This window comes from Onychomys torridus, chromosome 18 (genome assembly GCF_903995425.1).
Source record: "Onychomys torridus chromosome 18, mOncTor1.1, whole genome shotgun sequence".
NCBI classification, from domain to species: domain Eukaryota; kingdom Metazoa; phylum Chordata; class Mammalia; order Rodentia; family Cricetidae; genus Onychomys; species Onychomys torridus.
The window spans coordinates 57,814,471-57,827,208 of record NC_050460.1 but is presented as its reverse complement, the minus strand read 5'-3'; the positions used below and the strand labels follow the sequence as shown (position 1 = coordinate 57,827,208).

At 42.1% G+C, this 12,738-nt stretch overlaps 1 protein-coding gene across 4 annotated transcripts in view; it reads left to right on the top strand.

Moving 5' to 3' along the window:
* The window catches only part of Dip2a (disco interacting protein 2 homolog A), an 84,427-nt gene that overhangs the window by 10,308 nt on the left and 61,381 nt on the right, over positions 1–12,738 (top strand). For all 4 annotated transcript variants that reach the window (XM_036167981.1, XM_036167980.1, XM_036167979.1 and 1 more), the window contains exon 2: positions 9,047–9,118. In XM_036167981.1, the coding sequence (XP_036023874.1) occupies positions 9,047–9,118 (72 nt within the window). The remainder of the gene's footprint in view (positions 1–9,046; positions 9,119–12,738) is intronic.

Genomic DNA, 12,738 nt, shown 5'->3' with positions numbered 1-12,738 from the left:
CAGGCCCGGGTGACAGCTGTTGGCATGAAGTAGAGACGTCAACTGTGGACACATCATTGGAGGAAGAAGGACTATGGCATCCTGGGTTTTTCTCAAAGCCTCACTTTTACTTTATAGGTTGATGATAGAAATGTGCAGATGATATAAACCATTAGTTATAGAGTTGCTTAGGGGTCATCAAGGTAGCTTATTGGATAGAGGTACTTGCCACCTGATGTCTTGAGTTCCCATGTGGAAGGAAAGGTTAGAGAATTGACCTGCATGTGCATGTCATGCACACACATACCTAATAAATAAATAAATGTTTAAAAGTATGCTTTTAGGTGGAGAGATGGCTCTGAGGTTAAGAGCCCCTGCTGTGTTTGCAGAAGACCCAGGTTCAGTTCCCAGCATTCACATGGCTGCTTACAGCCATCAATAACTTCAGTTCCAGGAGCTCCTGTGCCCCCTTCTGGTCTCTCTGGGAACCAGGCACATACAACAGTGCACTTACATACATGCAGACAAAATACTCATACATATAACATAAAAATAAATCTTTTTAAAGTATGATTTTTAAAAGGTTTGGTAGAGCGAATATGATAGCATTAGTCTAGAGAAGTTTGCCTGAGGCATGTCAAGGAAGGACGTGCACCCTTTCTAAGAGCACAGGGAAACAAAAACCCCACCTGTCTGCATCTGTATGTCCCCACTTACATCTGTCCGAGTCTATGTCTGTGTTTAAATTGGGTGCCCACTTTGGTACACTTAGGACCTGTCCCTGGATTCAGTTATCAGGTCCTAAACGCTGGAATCTGGAATCAGTGTTATGTTATTTGGAGAAGTAACCTTGTGGATATGGATAAGGGTCCTGACTTGAGTTATGCAGGGTTTCTTGTGGGCCCTGAATCCCATCACAAGATCTTTGGAAGAAAGAGACAGAGGGAAGGTTAGACACACACAAAGGTTGGGGGAGGCCATTTAAGTGCCAAGACAGGTTGCGGTGATGCAGGCATGAGCCAGGGAACATCAGCATCCACTGAAGGTGGAGGAGTCAGAGAGAGAATCCCCCGCCCGCAGTCTTCAGAGGGAGGGAAGCCTTTCTGCATCTGCTTTTGGCTCATTATAACTAATTTTGGATCTCAGACGTCTAGAGCCATGAGATGACAATAAATTTTCTTTGTTGTTTGTCTCCAGCTTCATGGTAATTTGTTACAGTAGTCACAGGAAACTAATCCAGTCACCTCACTTTGTGACATTTCAGAGAAATGTTGTATCTTTTCACCGCTTAGATTAGTCACTGTATTAGAGGTCTGAAGGATTTTATTTTTCCCAGTATGATTAGTGTCCTTTGTGTCCAGGCTTAGAGTTCTTTCCCTGTGTCATGGCTGTGAAGGTAATTCCTATGTGATTTTTTTTTTTTTTTAAAGAAGCTCTGATGTCTTACCTTTCACATTTCAATGTGGATGGAAGTGAATTCTGTGTATGGTACAAAAGGACTTCGTTTCTGCCCCCACATGGGTTCTCAGTCGTTGGACACTCATGGAAATGGCTACATGTCCCATTGCTGGGACCGCTGCTTCTTCTCTTGCCCCCACTTGTCTATGTTTGTAGCTACTGTACTCTATCTATACTGTAGCATACACTATATTCAGAACAGTAAAACTGTCCTTTTATTTTACTTTGATTTTTAAGTCGATACAACTAATTTGGGCCCTTTGTGTTTCCACATAACAGTTTAGAATCAGCTTGTCAGTTTTCACGGAAAACGCCCTCAGAATTTTGATAGCATTACTTGGAATGGCTCTAAAGATCTACTTAGATCTTTGTTGTTTGGGGGGTGGTACAGGATTAAACCCAGGACCTTGCATATACTACACAGGGAAGAACTCTACCACTGAGTTATATCTCCAGCGCTTTCCAGTTTTTCTTCTGAGGCAGAGGCTCACTCAGTTGCCCAGGTTAGCCTTGAACTCACCACGTAGCTTAGGCAGGCATTGAACTTGTGGTCCTTTTACTACAGCTTCTCAAATAGCTGGTACTGAAAACATCACCCATCTTTGCAGTTGTGACGGCATATCTGTATGTTTCCTTGATCATCCTTAATTTGCCTTAGTGATGTTTTTGATTTATGGTTTTACATGCACCAGTCATTAAATTCATTCTTGGATTTAAAGTGATAATCTTTCAGCTCCAGGTTTAGGTATTTACATTCATTATCTTGCTTTTTAATTAATTCATAAAACATATGGATTGTGGTTATTTCTAAATTTCACGTGTTTTGGCTGTCGTTTCATACTGCCGTATTTGCCTAGTCATTTCTAGGCAAATGCTAGACCTTGTAGCTGTGGTATGTCATGTTCTGTCCATGGCAGGCCAAGACCTCATTATCTGCTCATGGACAAAGTGGGGTAAAGCTAGCACCAGACCTGGGAAAGCGCCTTTGTTTCCTTTTTTTTTTCTTCAAAATTATATTTCTCTCTCTCCCTCTCTCTCTCTCTCTCTCTCCCTCCCTTCCCCCCCACACCGTGTGTGTGTGTGTGTGTGTGTGTGTGTGTGTGTGTGTGTGTGTGTGTTGCATGTATGTGGAGCTCAGGGGGATAACTTGTAGAGGTCTTCATCCACTATGTGAGTTCCAGGGATCAAATTCAAGTCACCAGGCTTGTTGGCAAGTGCCTTTACCCACTGAACATTTTTCTGGCTTGAATCCTCTATTTTCCATTCATATCTGAAGTATAAGTTACTTCACAGATGATCTGTGTACTTCCCAGGGCTCCTTTCCTTTGGTGAGCTCAGAGCATTGTGTGCCTCTGTTACAGTTCTGCCTAGCCCAGTGACCTGCTTTCTACTTTTCTGTGACAGACTCGTACAGCAGAAAATTAGCCTCTGACTCTACACTTCTTTTCTAGTTTTATGTCGTCAGATTAAAAAAACGCAGAAATGCAACCTTCCTAGTTGTTTAAACAAGGGAGGTTTTTTTGGGGGGGGGCAATAATTCTGCTATTACCATAAGTGGAATCCCTTGTGTGAATATTCATTTGGTGAATATGTTTTCCATGTCTTTAAAAACTTTGAGATAAAAGAAGATGCTTGTTAAACTTAACATGTACAAAGTCTTTTCATTAAAAATGAATGAGCTAGATCTGCAGGCGCTTCAGAAGCATACTTAATATTCACTTGTTAGTGTTGACCATAAATAACTGAAACTGTGCGGTAAGGTGGTTTCTGTTTCTGTGTCCTATAACTTTATATTTAGAACATTGTGTTTAGAAACAGCCCTCAGGCCACCCTTTTACAACCCCATCCCCCAACCCCCAAACTGCAACTATAAATGTTCTCCCCTTATCATTTTTTTTTAGTGTCACAAAGACAGGTCTTTTTGAAAATGGCTTCTTTCATTTGGTATAATATCTCAGAGATTTATCCATCTATGTTATTTAGCTGTCTGTAATCTATTCCTTTTTATTGATGAGTCATTTTCTATGGTGTATATACCAAAGACACCAATTACCAAAATCAGGAATGAAAAAGGCCATGTTGCTGCGGAGTTTCTTTATGCTAAAGAACCCCGTGTACGTTTAATAGCTTTGGTAAAATGAATCAATTTCTGATAACCAATAACTGTTCAGACTCCGTGAAATGAAGCAGATAACTTGACTAGTCCCAAAGCTATTAAAGATGTTGCATTTATAATTTAAGTATAAATATCTGGAAAATAAATCTTCTATACCATAAGGCAGGCATAGTTTTAAAAAGAAGAAACGTGGGGTGGGGGGGTGTCAATGGGTGGCCCAGTGGTTAGTGCACTTGCTGGCTGCTGTTGCAGAAGGTCTGGATTTGGTTCCCAGCACCCACATGGTGACTCATGAATGTCCTTAACTAATTCCAGGGGATACAGTGCCCCCCTACTCTGGCTTCTGCAGGTGTCAAGCACACACATAGCTCACATACATACATGCAGGCAAGCATTCATACACATAAAGTAAAAGTAAATTTTAAAAAGAAATAATACTAATTCTATACAGTTTTCCACAAATAATTTTTAACTTTTTATTTTGAAAGAAATTTAGGTTCATAAGAAGTTTCTCAGAAAAAATACATAGAATTTATCTAGTTTTCTTCAATAACATCTGTGTAACCAAAGCATTGCCAAATCATTTGCCATACATTCTTACATACAAAAGGGCATGAGGATATATGCTAAAAATTAAGGAGTTCAGAAGTGTATGAAATAAAAATAGAAATCTGTCTCACACTCTGTCTGAAGCCAAATAAGCAGGATTAATGTGTTGTTCTTCTCTGAAATATTCTCTACACATGGCACATAATTCACATTGACATGTATGTGTGTGTGTGTGTGTGTGTGTGTGTGTGTGTGTGTGTATTATGTCAGTGATCATCTGTATTCTGTTTTTATATGTAATCGGCGGCCATTATTTTCATATGCCCAACATGATGGACATTGGTCCCATGCACACACCATGGCACAGCCACATAGAACAGGTAGGACTCCATTGTGTACATATATGTATATGTATATATGTATGTAAACACATACATACATGCTTACTTTTTTAGAGCAGGACCATTTTACATTGTTACTCCGCTTGCTCTTTTATCTGGAAGGCAGTCACGCATCATGTGATATCCATCCTCAGTATGGCAAGTACCAGGATGTTTTCCATAACCAACAGCTTCTGTAGTAAAGATGTATGACAGGATACTGATTTCTTTTTCTGATAGGCAGTTAGACTGTCCAGTTATTTGCTATTACCCACAGCATTTACTACCTACCTTTGCAAAGTAATTCAATGCTTTTGGCAACAACTTTCTCAAAATATGTTGATGAGTTAGTGTCTTAATGGGCTTTGAGATCCTAAGTATATATCTGTAGAAGTGGCAACCAGCTGAAGTTTCATGCTGTCCCTACCTGGAAGTCTGGAAGAGCAGCTATGTGCCCTGCAACCACCAGAGAAGTCTGTCCCGTGGTAGGCCGGGATTCTTCTCAAAGTCCACAGATGCCTGGATGTTCAGGCCTAAACTGCCCTATCTGCCTCCTGACAGGGCCTCGCCAGTTTTGTGCAGTGGTTGGGGAACAAGGCTCTGTTGTTTGTCTCCTTGTTTTATTGTTCTCTGGGAAAGCGAATTGGACGTGGGTCTAGAAAACTCGTGTTTGAGTCCCTTCTTCCCTAGTGTACCAGCTCTGTGCCAGGATTCCATTATATTCCACTGCTCTCTGTGCCTGTGCCATGGTGTGTGCATGGGACCCATGTCCGTCATGTTTGGCATGTGAAAATAATGGCCGCTGGTTACCCATGAAAACAGAATACAGATGATCGCTGACGTAATGGTTTGACGTAGCGTATTTCAGCCTTACGTTGGTTTGAACGTGATAACGTATTCAGTAGCAACCAGATCTCAAATTTTGCAGTTTGATCTTTTCCCCGTGCCAATCATCAGCATTTACAGTATCCTGTTGAAAGCTACTGTGCTGGAAGCCCAGGCTAAGATACGATGCTTGGAAGCCTCTGTACTAAATGAATTTTTGAATCAGAATTCAGATAACAGAGTGGGTTGGTGGGATGTACCCCACTGTAACGTGAGAGCACCCGTGGTTAAATGAGATCGCTTTTATCTTATGGTGAGCATCAAGCAGGTACCAGACTGTAGTGGGATTTGCTTCACCTGTGACCCTGTGCTTCTTGCCTTTGTACACGACCTCTTAAAATGTCACAAGGCCCTTCCTCCTGCTGCCTGCTTCCTGGTCTGATTGAACCGCCAGGTGGAGTCACTCCTGGTCAGAACAGAGGATAACTTCAGCTGTTTACTCGGTTCTGAATTTGTGAGTGTATTTCCTCAATTTATATCTTTATAAATCCCTATTACCCATTGATTAGACGTATGTGGATTCATCTTAACACCCGACATGTTTAATAGTTCTGTGCCATTTGGTACCTTTACCATTATAACCTTCATTATAGACAGGACCCTGGGCATGATGATGTATGCCTTTAATCCAGTATTCAGGAGGCAGAGGCACATGGTTCAAGGCCAACTTCATCTGCATAATGAGTTCCAGGGCTGCATAGTGAAACCTTGTCTTTTAAAAAAAAAAAAAAAAAAATTTGATTTAAATTAGTCCCATTTGAATATATTCTAGAGTAAATGTAATTTTAATATGTGGGGGCAGGGACGGGAGGGGGGAGGACAGGGGAACCCATGGCTGATATTTAAAATTAAAACACAAATATATTAAAAAAATTAAAAAAAAACTATTCATGCTTTAACTCTGTATATAAATTGAAATTTTAATAAGTGAAATCATGCAGTATTGCCCTGATCCCAATGAGAATAGTCCCCATGACCCTATGTGTGCTGTAACAGTGGTGGTCATGGGGATTGGGGTTTGAGTAGCTAGCGAGCTGATAGTACCCTTCTAGAAGATACTGTGGATGTGTTCAGGGCCCAAAGCCATCCACTGACGAGTGAGTTGAGGGTGACGCCTCTCCAGGTCCCCTAAGGTCAGAGCAGTGAATCAGATTTGCTTGTCCATTGAGGATGGGCCGGTGTTAAAAACGGGGCACTTAGTGGAATAAACAACAACAACCACAACAAGAGAAACAGATTATTTGTGGGAGAATGCCAACTCAGGTCAAGCGAAAACATATAAACACAAAGAAATACATGTGCACACGTGTGCACACGTGCGCACACACCTGACAGGAGATATTCTGTCATGCACACACTAAGCGCTCCAGAGCAGTTGCTTGTGAGGGTGGGGGCAGAACCTCATGAGGACAGTGAGATGGGTAAAGGGACATATATGGACATAGGACTGCCTGATTGCCCAGGCTGTTGTCCAATAGGCTGCAGACAAAGGGCAGGCTAGTGGGAAGGGCTTTGTGGTACCCCAGCTTGTACTCTAGCAACTGCCTGTCAGCCCCCAGGACTGACCTTCCCTGGCTATAGGCCTTTCTTGTACAGGAGAATATATATATTAATGTCACCTAGAACTTTAGTGAGGCTTACTGTATGTGTGTGTGTGTGTGTGTGTGTGTGTGTGTGTGTGTGTGTAACGCCAGCCACTCTAAAATGTCTTTTCCACACCTGACAAACGCCAGTCAAGATGAATTCTTCTGAAGGAAATACTTGGTTGGGTACTCAGCAGCAGTATTTTTTGATACTCAGCAGCCTTCTACTTTTCTATTTGAAGAAAGTGGAAGATGAGGGAGGAGAGCTTAGAAACCCCCCAAGTGGTATAGTAAAAACTGTATTAACATACATTTAAACTAAAATATAGTAAGAAGAATTGTTGCAGTCTACATTTCTGGTCTAAAATCTTCATAAAAACACTGAAGATCCGCTGTTGGCACTCCTGTTTTGTGTAGGAACCAGGTAGCACATGAAGACCAAGATGTTTCCCACTTCATTGCCAAATGCATTTCACTTGTGCTTGGCTGTCTTTATGGTAATTTGTCGGGACAGCAGGCCTTTCCTGAGTCCTCATCCAAGGCACTCTGGCTGGGGAGGGCTGGGGCTGTGGTCCCTTTAACTGTTGTTCTGACACTTGAACCCGTGTGGATATCACCCAGGGGTCTTGTACATACAGTGTGGATTCTGCCGAATTGAGGTGTGACCCCAGAGTCTGCCTTTTGTTAAGATTTAATACAAAACTATGTGTATTTATCTGTATGAGTGTGGGCCACATGTGTGTGCCTGTGGGGGCTAAAAGAGGGTATTGCATCCCGCGGAGCAGGAGTTACAGGCAGTTCTGAGCTGTGTAACATGATTTCTGGGAACCAGACTAGGGTCCTCTGGAAGAGAGCAGGAAGCACTCTTAACTGCTGAGACATCTCTCCAGCCTCAGAGTCTCCTCAGACAAGTTTCCAGGAGATGTTGATCACCTTTTTTAAAAAGTTGAAGTATTATGTACATACAGTAAGATTGTTTCCCAGTGTGTGTTCTGTAAGCTTTTGACAGGTGAGTACAGTTGTGTAATTACTGCTAGAGTCAAGTCATGCCAGTCTTACACGGGATCCCTTGTCCCCTCTGACAGTGCCCTCCCTGTCTCCTGGCACCTACCGTCTAGCTGGGTTCTCTGGCTTTGTCTTTTCTAGTGTGTTGTCATAGAGAATAATGTATATATAGTGCATAGCCTTTGAGTCAGGCTTCCTTCGCTCAGCAGCTTTTACATGAGATCTACCTGGCCGCTACATGTCAGTAGTCTGGTCCTTTTACCACCTTCCATGGTACGGGTTCATCCCAGCTTACTTATCTAGCGACCCTCTTGAAAGGCATTAATGTATAGTTTTTATAGTATAACTCAAAAAGTCTTTGTCTGGGAGTGGGGCACAGTGTGTGTGTAGAGGGCAGAAGTCAGTCCCGTGAGTCAGCTTCCACATTTCTTCTTTGAGACAGGGCCTCTTGTTGCTTACGGCTGTACACACCGGACTAGCCTGTGAGCTTCCAGGGACTGTCCCGTCTCCCATCTCATCATAGGAATGCTGGGGTCGCAGGTGTGCACTACTACAGCGAGTGGGTTCTGGGGATCCAAATTCCAGTTCTTGTCAGTGTTCAGAAAGAATTCTACTCATTAAACCATTGCTCCAGACCGGGATTCTTTTTTTCTTTTTTTTTTTTTTTAAATTAAAAATCTTAGAATTGGCTAGAGAGTTACTCTAATTGATAAAATGCTTGTTGCACAAGCCTGAGTTACTGAGTTTGATCCTAGAACACACATTAAAGAGACAGGTGTAGTACATGCTTAAAATTCCAGTGCTGGGGAGGCAGAGAAGAAAGCATCCCCTGGGGTCCCTGGGGCTCACCGGCCAGCCAGCCAGCCTAGCCTTCGTGGTTAGTTCCAGGCTACCGAGAGACAGAGCCTGTCCTGAAAAACAAGGTGAATGGTTAGAGGCACCTAAGGTGGACCCCTGGCCGCCATGTGTACATGCATGTACACACACACACACACACACACACACACACACACACATGCACCCTTACACATACACACAATAGCTCTGGAACTTTACAAGCAATGAAACTCTCTTTCCCATTGCTGTTCTAGGCGACATCACGCAGAAAGGGTACGAGAAGAAGAGGGCGAAGCTGCTGGCTCGTTATACCCCCCTCATTCAAGGTAAGACCGGCACCTCCTTTGTTTCAGCAACAAATACGCCGTCCTCCAAAACGTGATGGGAAAATTGGTTCTAGTGGGCGGGGATGTGGCTTGGTGGTGGAACACTTGCCTGGTATGTGGTAGGTCTCGGCTACAATTCCCAGAGCTGCAAACTACTACTAATAAATAAGCACTGCTTTCGGATTTTAAAAATTGGTATATGTTTCGTATTTTATTAAGGGCTGAATAATATGTCTGTTATTAGATAATAAAAAATCCAAGGGCATAGATTATAATTTACAGCTTTGGCTTGATACAGACCTCACTCCCAAATAGGACTTCTTCTTCTTTTTTTTAAAGGCAGGGTTTCTCTGTGCAATAGCCCTGGCTGTCCTGGAACTCACTATGTAGACCAGGCTGTTCTCAAACTCACAGAGATTCTGTGATTAAAGGTGTGTGCCCCAGCAACTTACTCTATTTTCGTGGTCACAGAGTGGCCCGAAATATTTCTTCACTAGATAAGGACACAAATTGTAATTTTTTAAATTCTTTGCACATTAATTTGTAGATTTGGCATATTCATTATTTTGATTTTGTTTTTTGTTTGTTTGTTCTTTTGGTTTATTGAGACAGGGTTTCTCTGGGTAGCAGCACTGGCTGTCATGGAACTCGCTTTGTAGACCAGGCTAGCCTTGAATTTACAGAGATTCACCTGCCTCTCCCAAGTGCTGGGATTAGGCATGCGCCATCACATCCAGCTGCTATTTTGAATATTTTAATGGAATTTCACAACCTAATTCTTAAATTAATGTCTTAAGTACAAAAGGTCAGGAGATCCAAAATGTGATGGAAGGAGTTGTCTGGCGAGTTACTGAGTTATTATAAGGCTGTCACCACTAAGAATAGATTACTTTGCAAGGGAAGGTGGCTAGACCACTGGGACAGAAAGGCCAGCTTAGATGCACACGTACACATATACAGACTTGGTTTAGGAGAGATGGCATGTGGCTAGGGTGCTGACGTAGGCGCCAGTACCTATGTAAAATATATGAAATTAGACACCAAAGTTAACTTCAGGTGTTTTAGGCCCAAGTGTGAGAGGCAGAAACTGGAGAGCCCTTGGGAGATCTTGCAGGGAAGTGTTGCCATCTCAAGATAGGAAGGGTTTCTTAATTGCCAGATATGCCACTAGTACAACAGCAGCCATGAAAGAAAGGATTTACAAGTTGGGATACATTAAACTTCATAGCTTCTATTTTTAAATTCAAAAGATCCCATAAAGAGATTGCAAAGTCAGACTACAGACTGAAGGAGGATGGTTATAAGAAATGGCCCCAGAATGTCCAGACAGCACTGCCCAGTGGCTCTTCCTGCAGGAGAAGACATGCTCTCCATCTGCATGGCTAGGGGGCTAGCATGAGGCCTGGGGGACAACTGAGCACCAGGAGTCTAGCCTAGGCCACCAAGAGCCCAAGTTTCCTAATGAGATGAGAAAAATGGGTGAAGACTAGAGTGGGCATTTCATAGGAGGCAATAGGCAGTAAACAGTAATAATAATAATAATAATAATAATAATAATAATAATAATAATAATAATAAACCATAACCTCTCAAGATGATCAGAGAAGTGCAGATTAATCAGAGCTTGACATCCATACTGAAGCCAGTGTGGATGCATCTGTGGTGTCACATGGTGCCACAGTTCTGTAGGTACACAAGAATGACCATTATGACCCTAAACTACCAAGATCTCCAACCTTGCTCAACAGAACCCAGACCATGAGATGCTAGAGCATCTAGACATCATCAGTGATGAACCGCAGTGAGATGATCGTTTGGAAGGACGTCACAAAGCAATATGGCCAGCATGAGCTTTAAAAACATACCAGACACGGGGGAGGCAGAGGCAGGTGGATCTCTGTGAGTTTGAGGCCAGCCTGGTCTACATATTGTGTTATAGGCTAGCCAGGGCCATACAGTGAGACCCTGACCAAGAAAGAAGAAACGATAGTAATAAATAAGTAAACCACAAAAGCTATACCAGAGGCCCTCATGAAGCTGCTAAAGAAAGAATTTCTAGATTGGAGTATACCATTTCCTGGTAGAGGTGAGATTGGATAGAGTAGGCCACATGTGATCTTCAGTTACCTGAAAGCTTTATTTCTTTTTCTTTAAACTTGAGAGAGAGAGAGAGAGAGAGAGAGAGAGAGAGAGAGAGAGAGAGAGAGAGAGAGAGAGAACGCGAGCTCAAGCGAGAGCGTGAGCACACTCTGAGTGTTGTCAAGCATGGTATGCATGTGCTAGTTAGAGGAAAACTCCTGGGAGTTGCTGTTCTCCTTCCATTTTGTTGAAGCAGGGTCTCATTTCTGCTGTGCTGTGTACTCCAGTAGCTAGCCAGTGAGCTTCGAGATGATTTTCCCGTTTTTTGCTTCCCATCTTTCCATAGGAGTGCTGGCATTACAGATGTATGCCACCACACCCGACTCTTTTATACGGGCTCTGAGGATCAATTTCAGCTTGTTTAGATGGCACAGTAAGCACTCTTACTTGCTGGTTCATCTTGTTAGCCCATGATTAAATATTACTATTATTACTGCTGCTGATTCTTCACAAGATTGACTTTTTTATGTGTGTGTTTTGCTTATGTATTGTGTCTGCCTGTGCACCACATGCATGCCCATGGAGGTCAGAAGTGAGTGTCAGATCTCCTAGAACTGGAGCTAGAGATGGTTTGTGAGATGTCACATGGGTTCTGGAAACTAAACTCCAGTCCTCTATAAGAACAGCAAGTGCTGGTAACCACTGAGCCATCTCTCCACCCCCATGCTTTATTTCTTAAACTGTGCAGTGGCTACTTTTCCCCCTATGTAATGCTTCTGAAATTGCATGTGCTTTATACTACCTGTATTGCTATATTTATAAATAACTGAAAAAGAATGTTGAAGACCCTGGTTATGTATTGGTATTTGTTCATTCAAAAACTAAAATTGCGGGTGTGGGAGTGCACACCTTTAATCCCAGCATTTAGGAGGCAGAGCTCTGTGAGTTTGAGGCCAATCTGATATGTGTGTGTGTATATGTATATATATATATATATATATATATATATATATATAGTGAGTCCCAGGACAGCCACATCTGCATAATAGAGAGACCCTGTCTCAAAAACAAACAAACAAACAAACAAACAAAAGCCCCACTAACATTGGGATTGAAGAAAACTGTGAAAGCTTATTTTTCGAAAAATCACAAACAACCATTCAGCAGAACAATTGCATATCTTATCCATTTCTAGTCCTAGCAAAGGTATAGAGAGTTCTAGATTGACATCATGAGGTGTGGAAACAAAATAGGGTAAATACTAGAGGATAAAAGGCACCTATCTTTGTGTATAGTGACATTATGTGTGCTTGGAAGGCTGCTTGTTTAGCTATTGAAATTAGTGAGAGATTTTGGTTTTATTGCTATTGTAACTTTAGAGAACATGTAGCTTTTATTTTTCAATAGTTCTATTTTGAAATATGAAAAATTCTTTTTTTGTTTGTTTTTCTTTTTTATTATTATTATATTTGTGTTTTAATTTTACACATCAGCCATGGGTTCCCCCTGTCCTCCCCCCTCCTGCCCCTGCCCCACCTTCC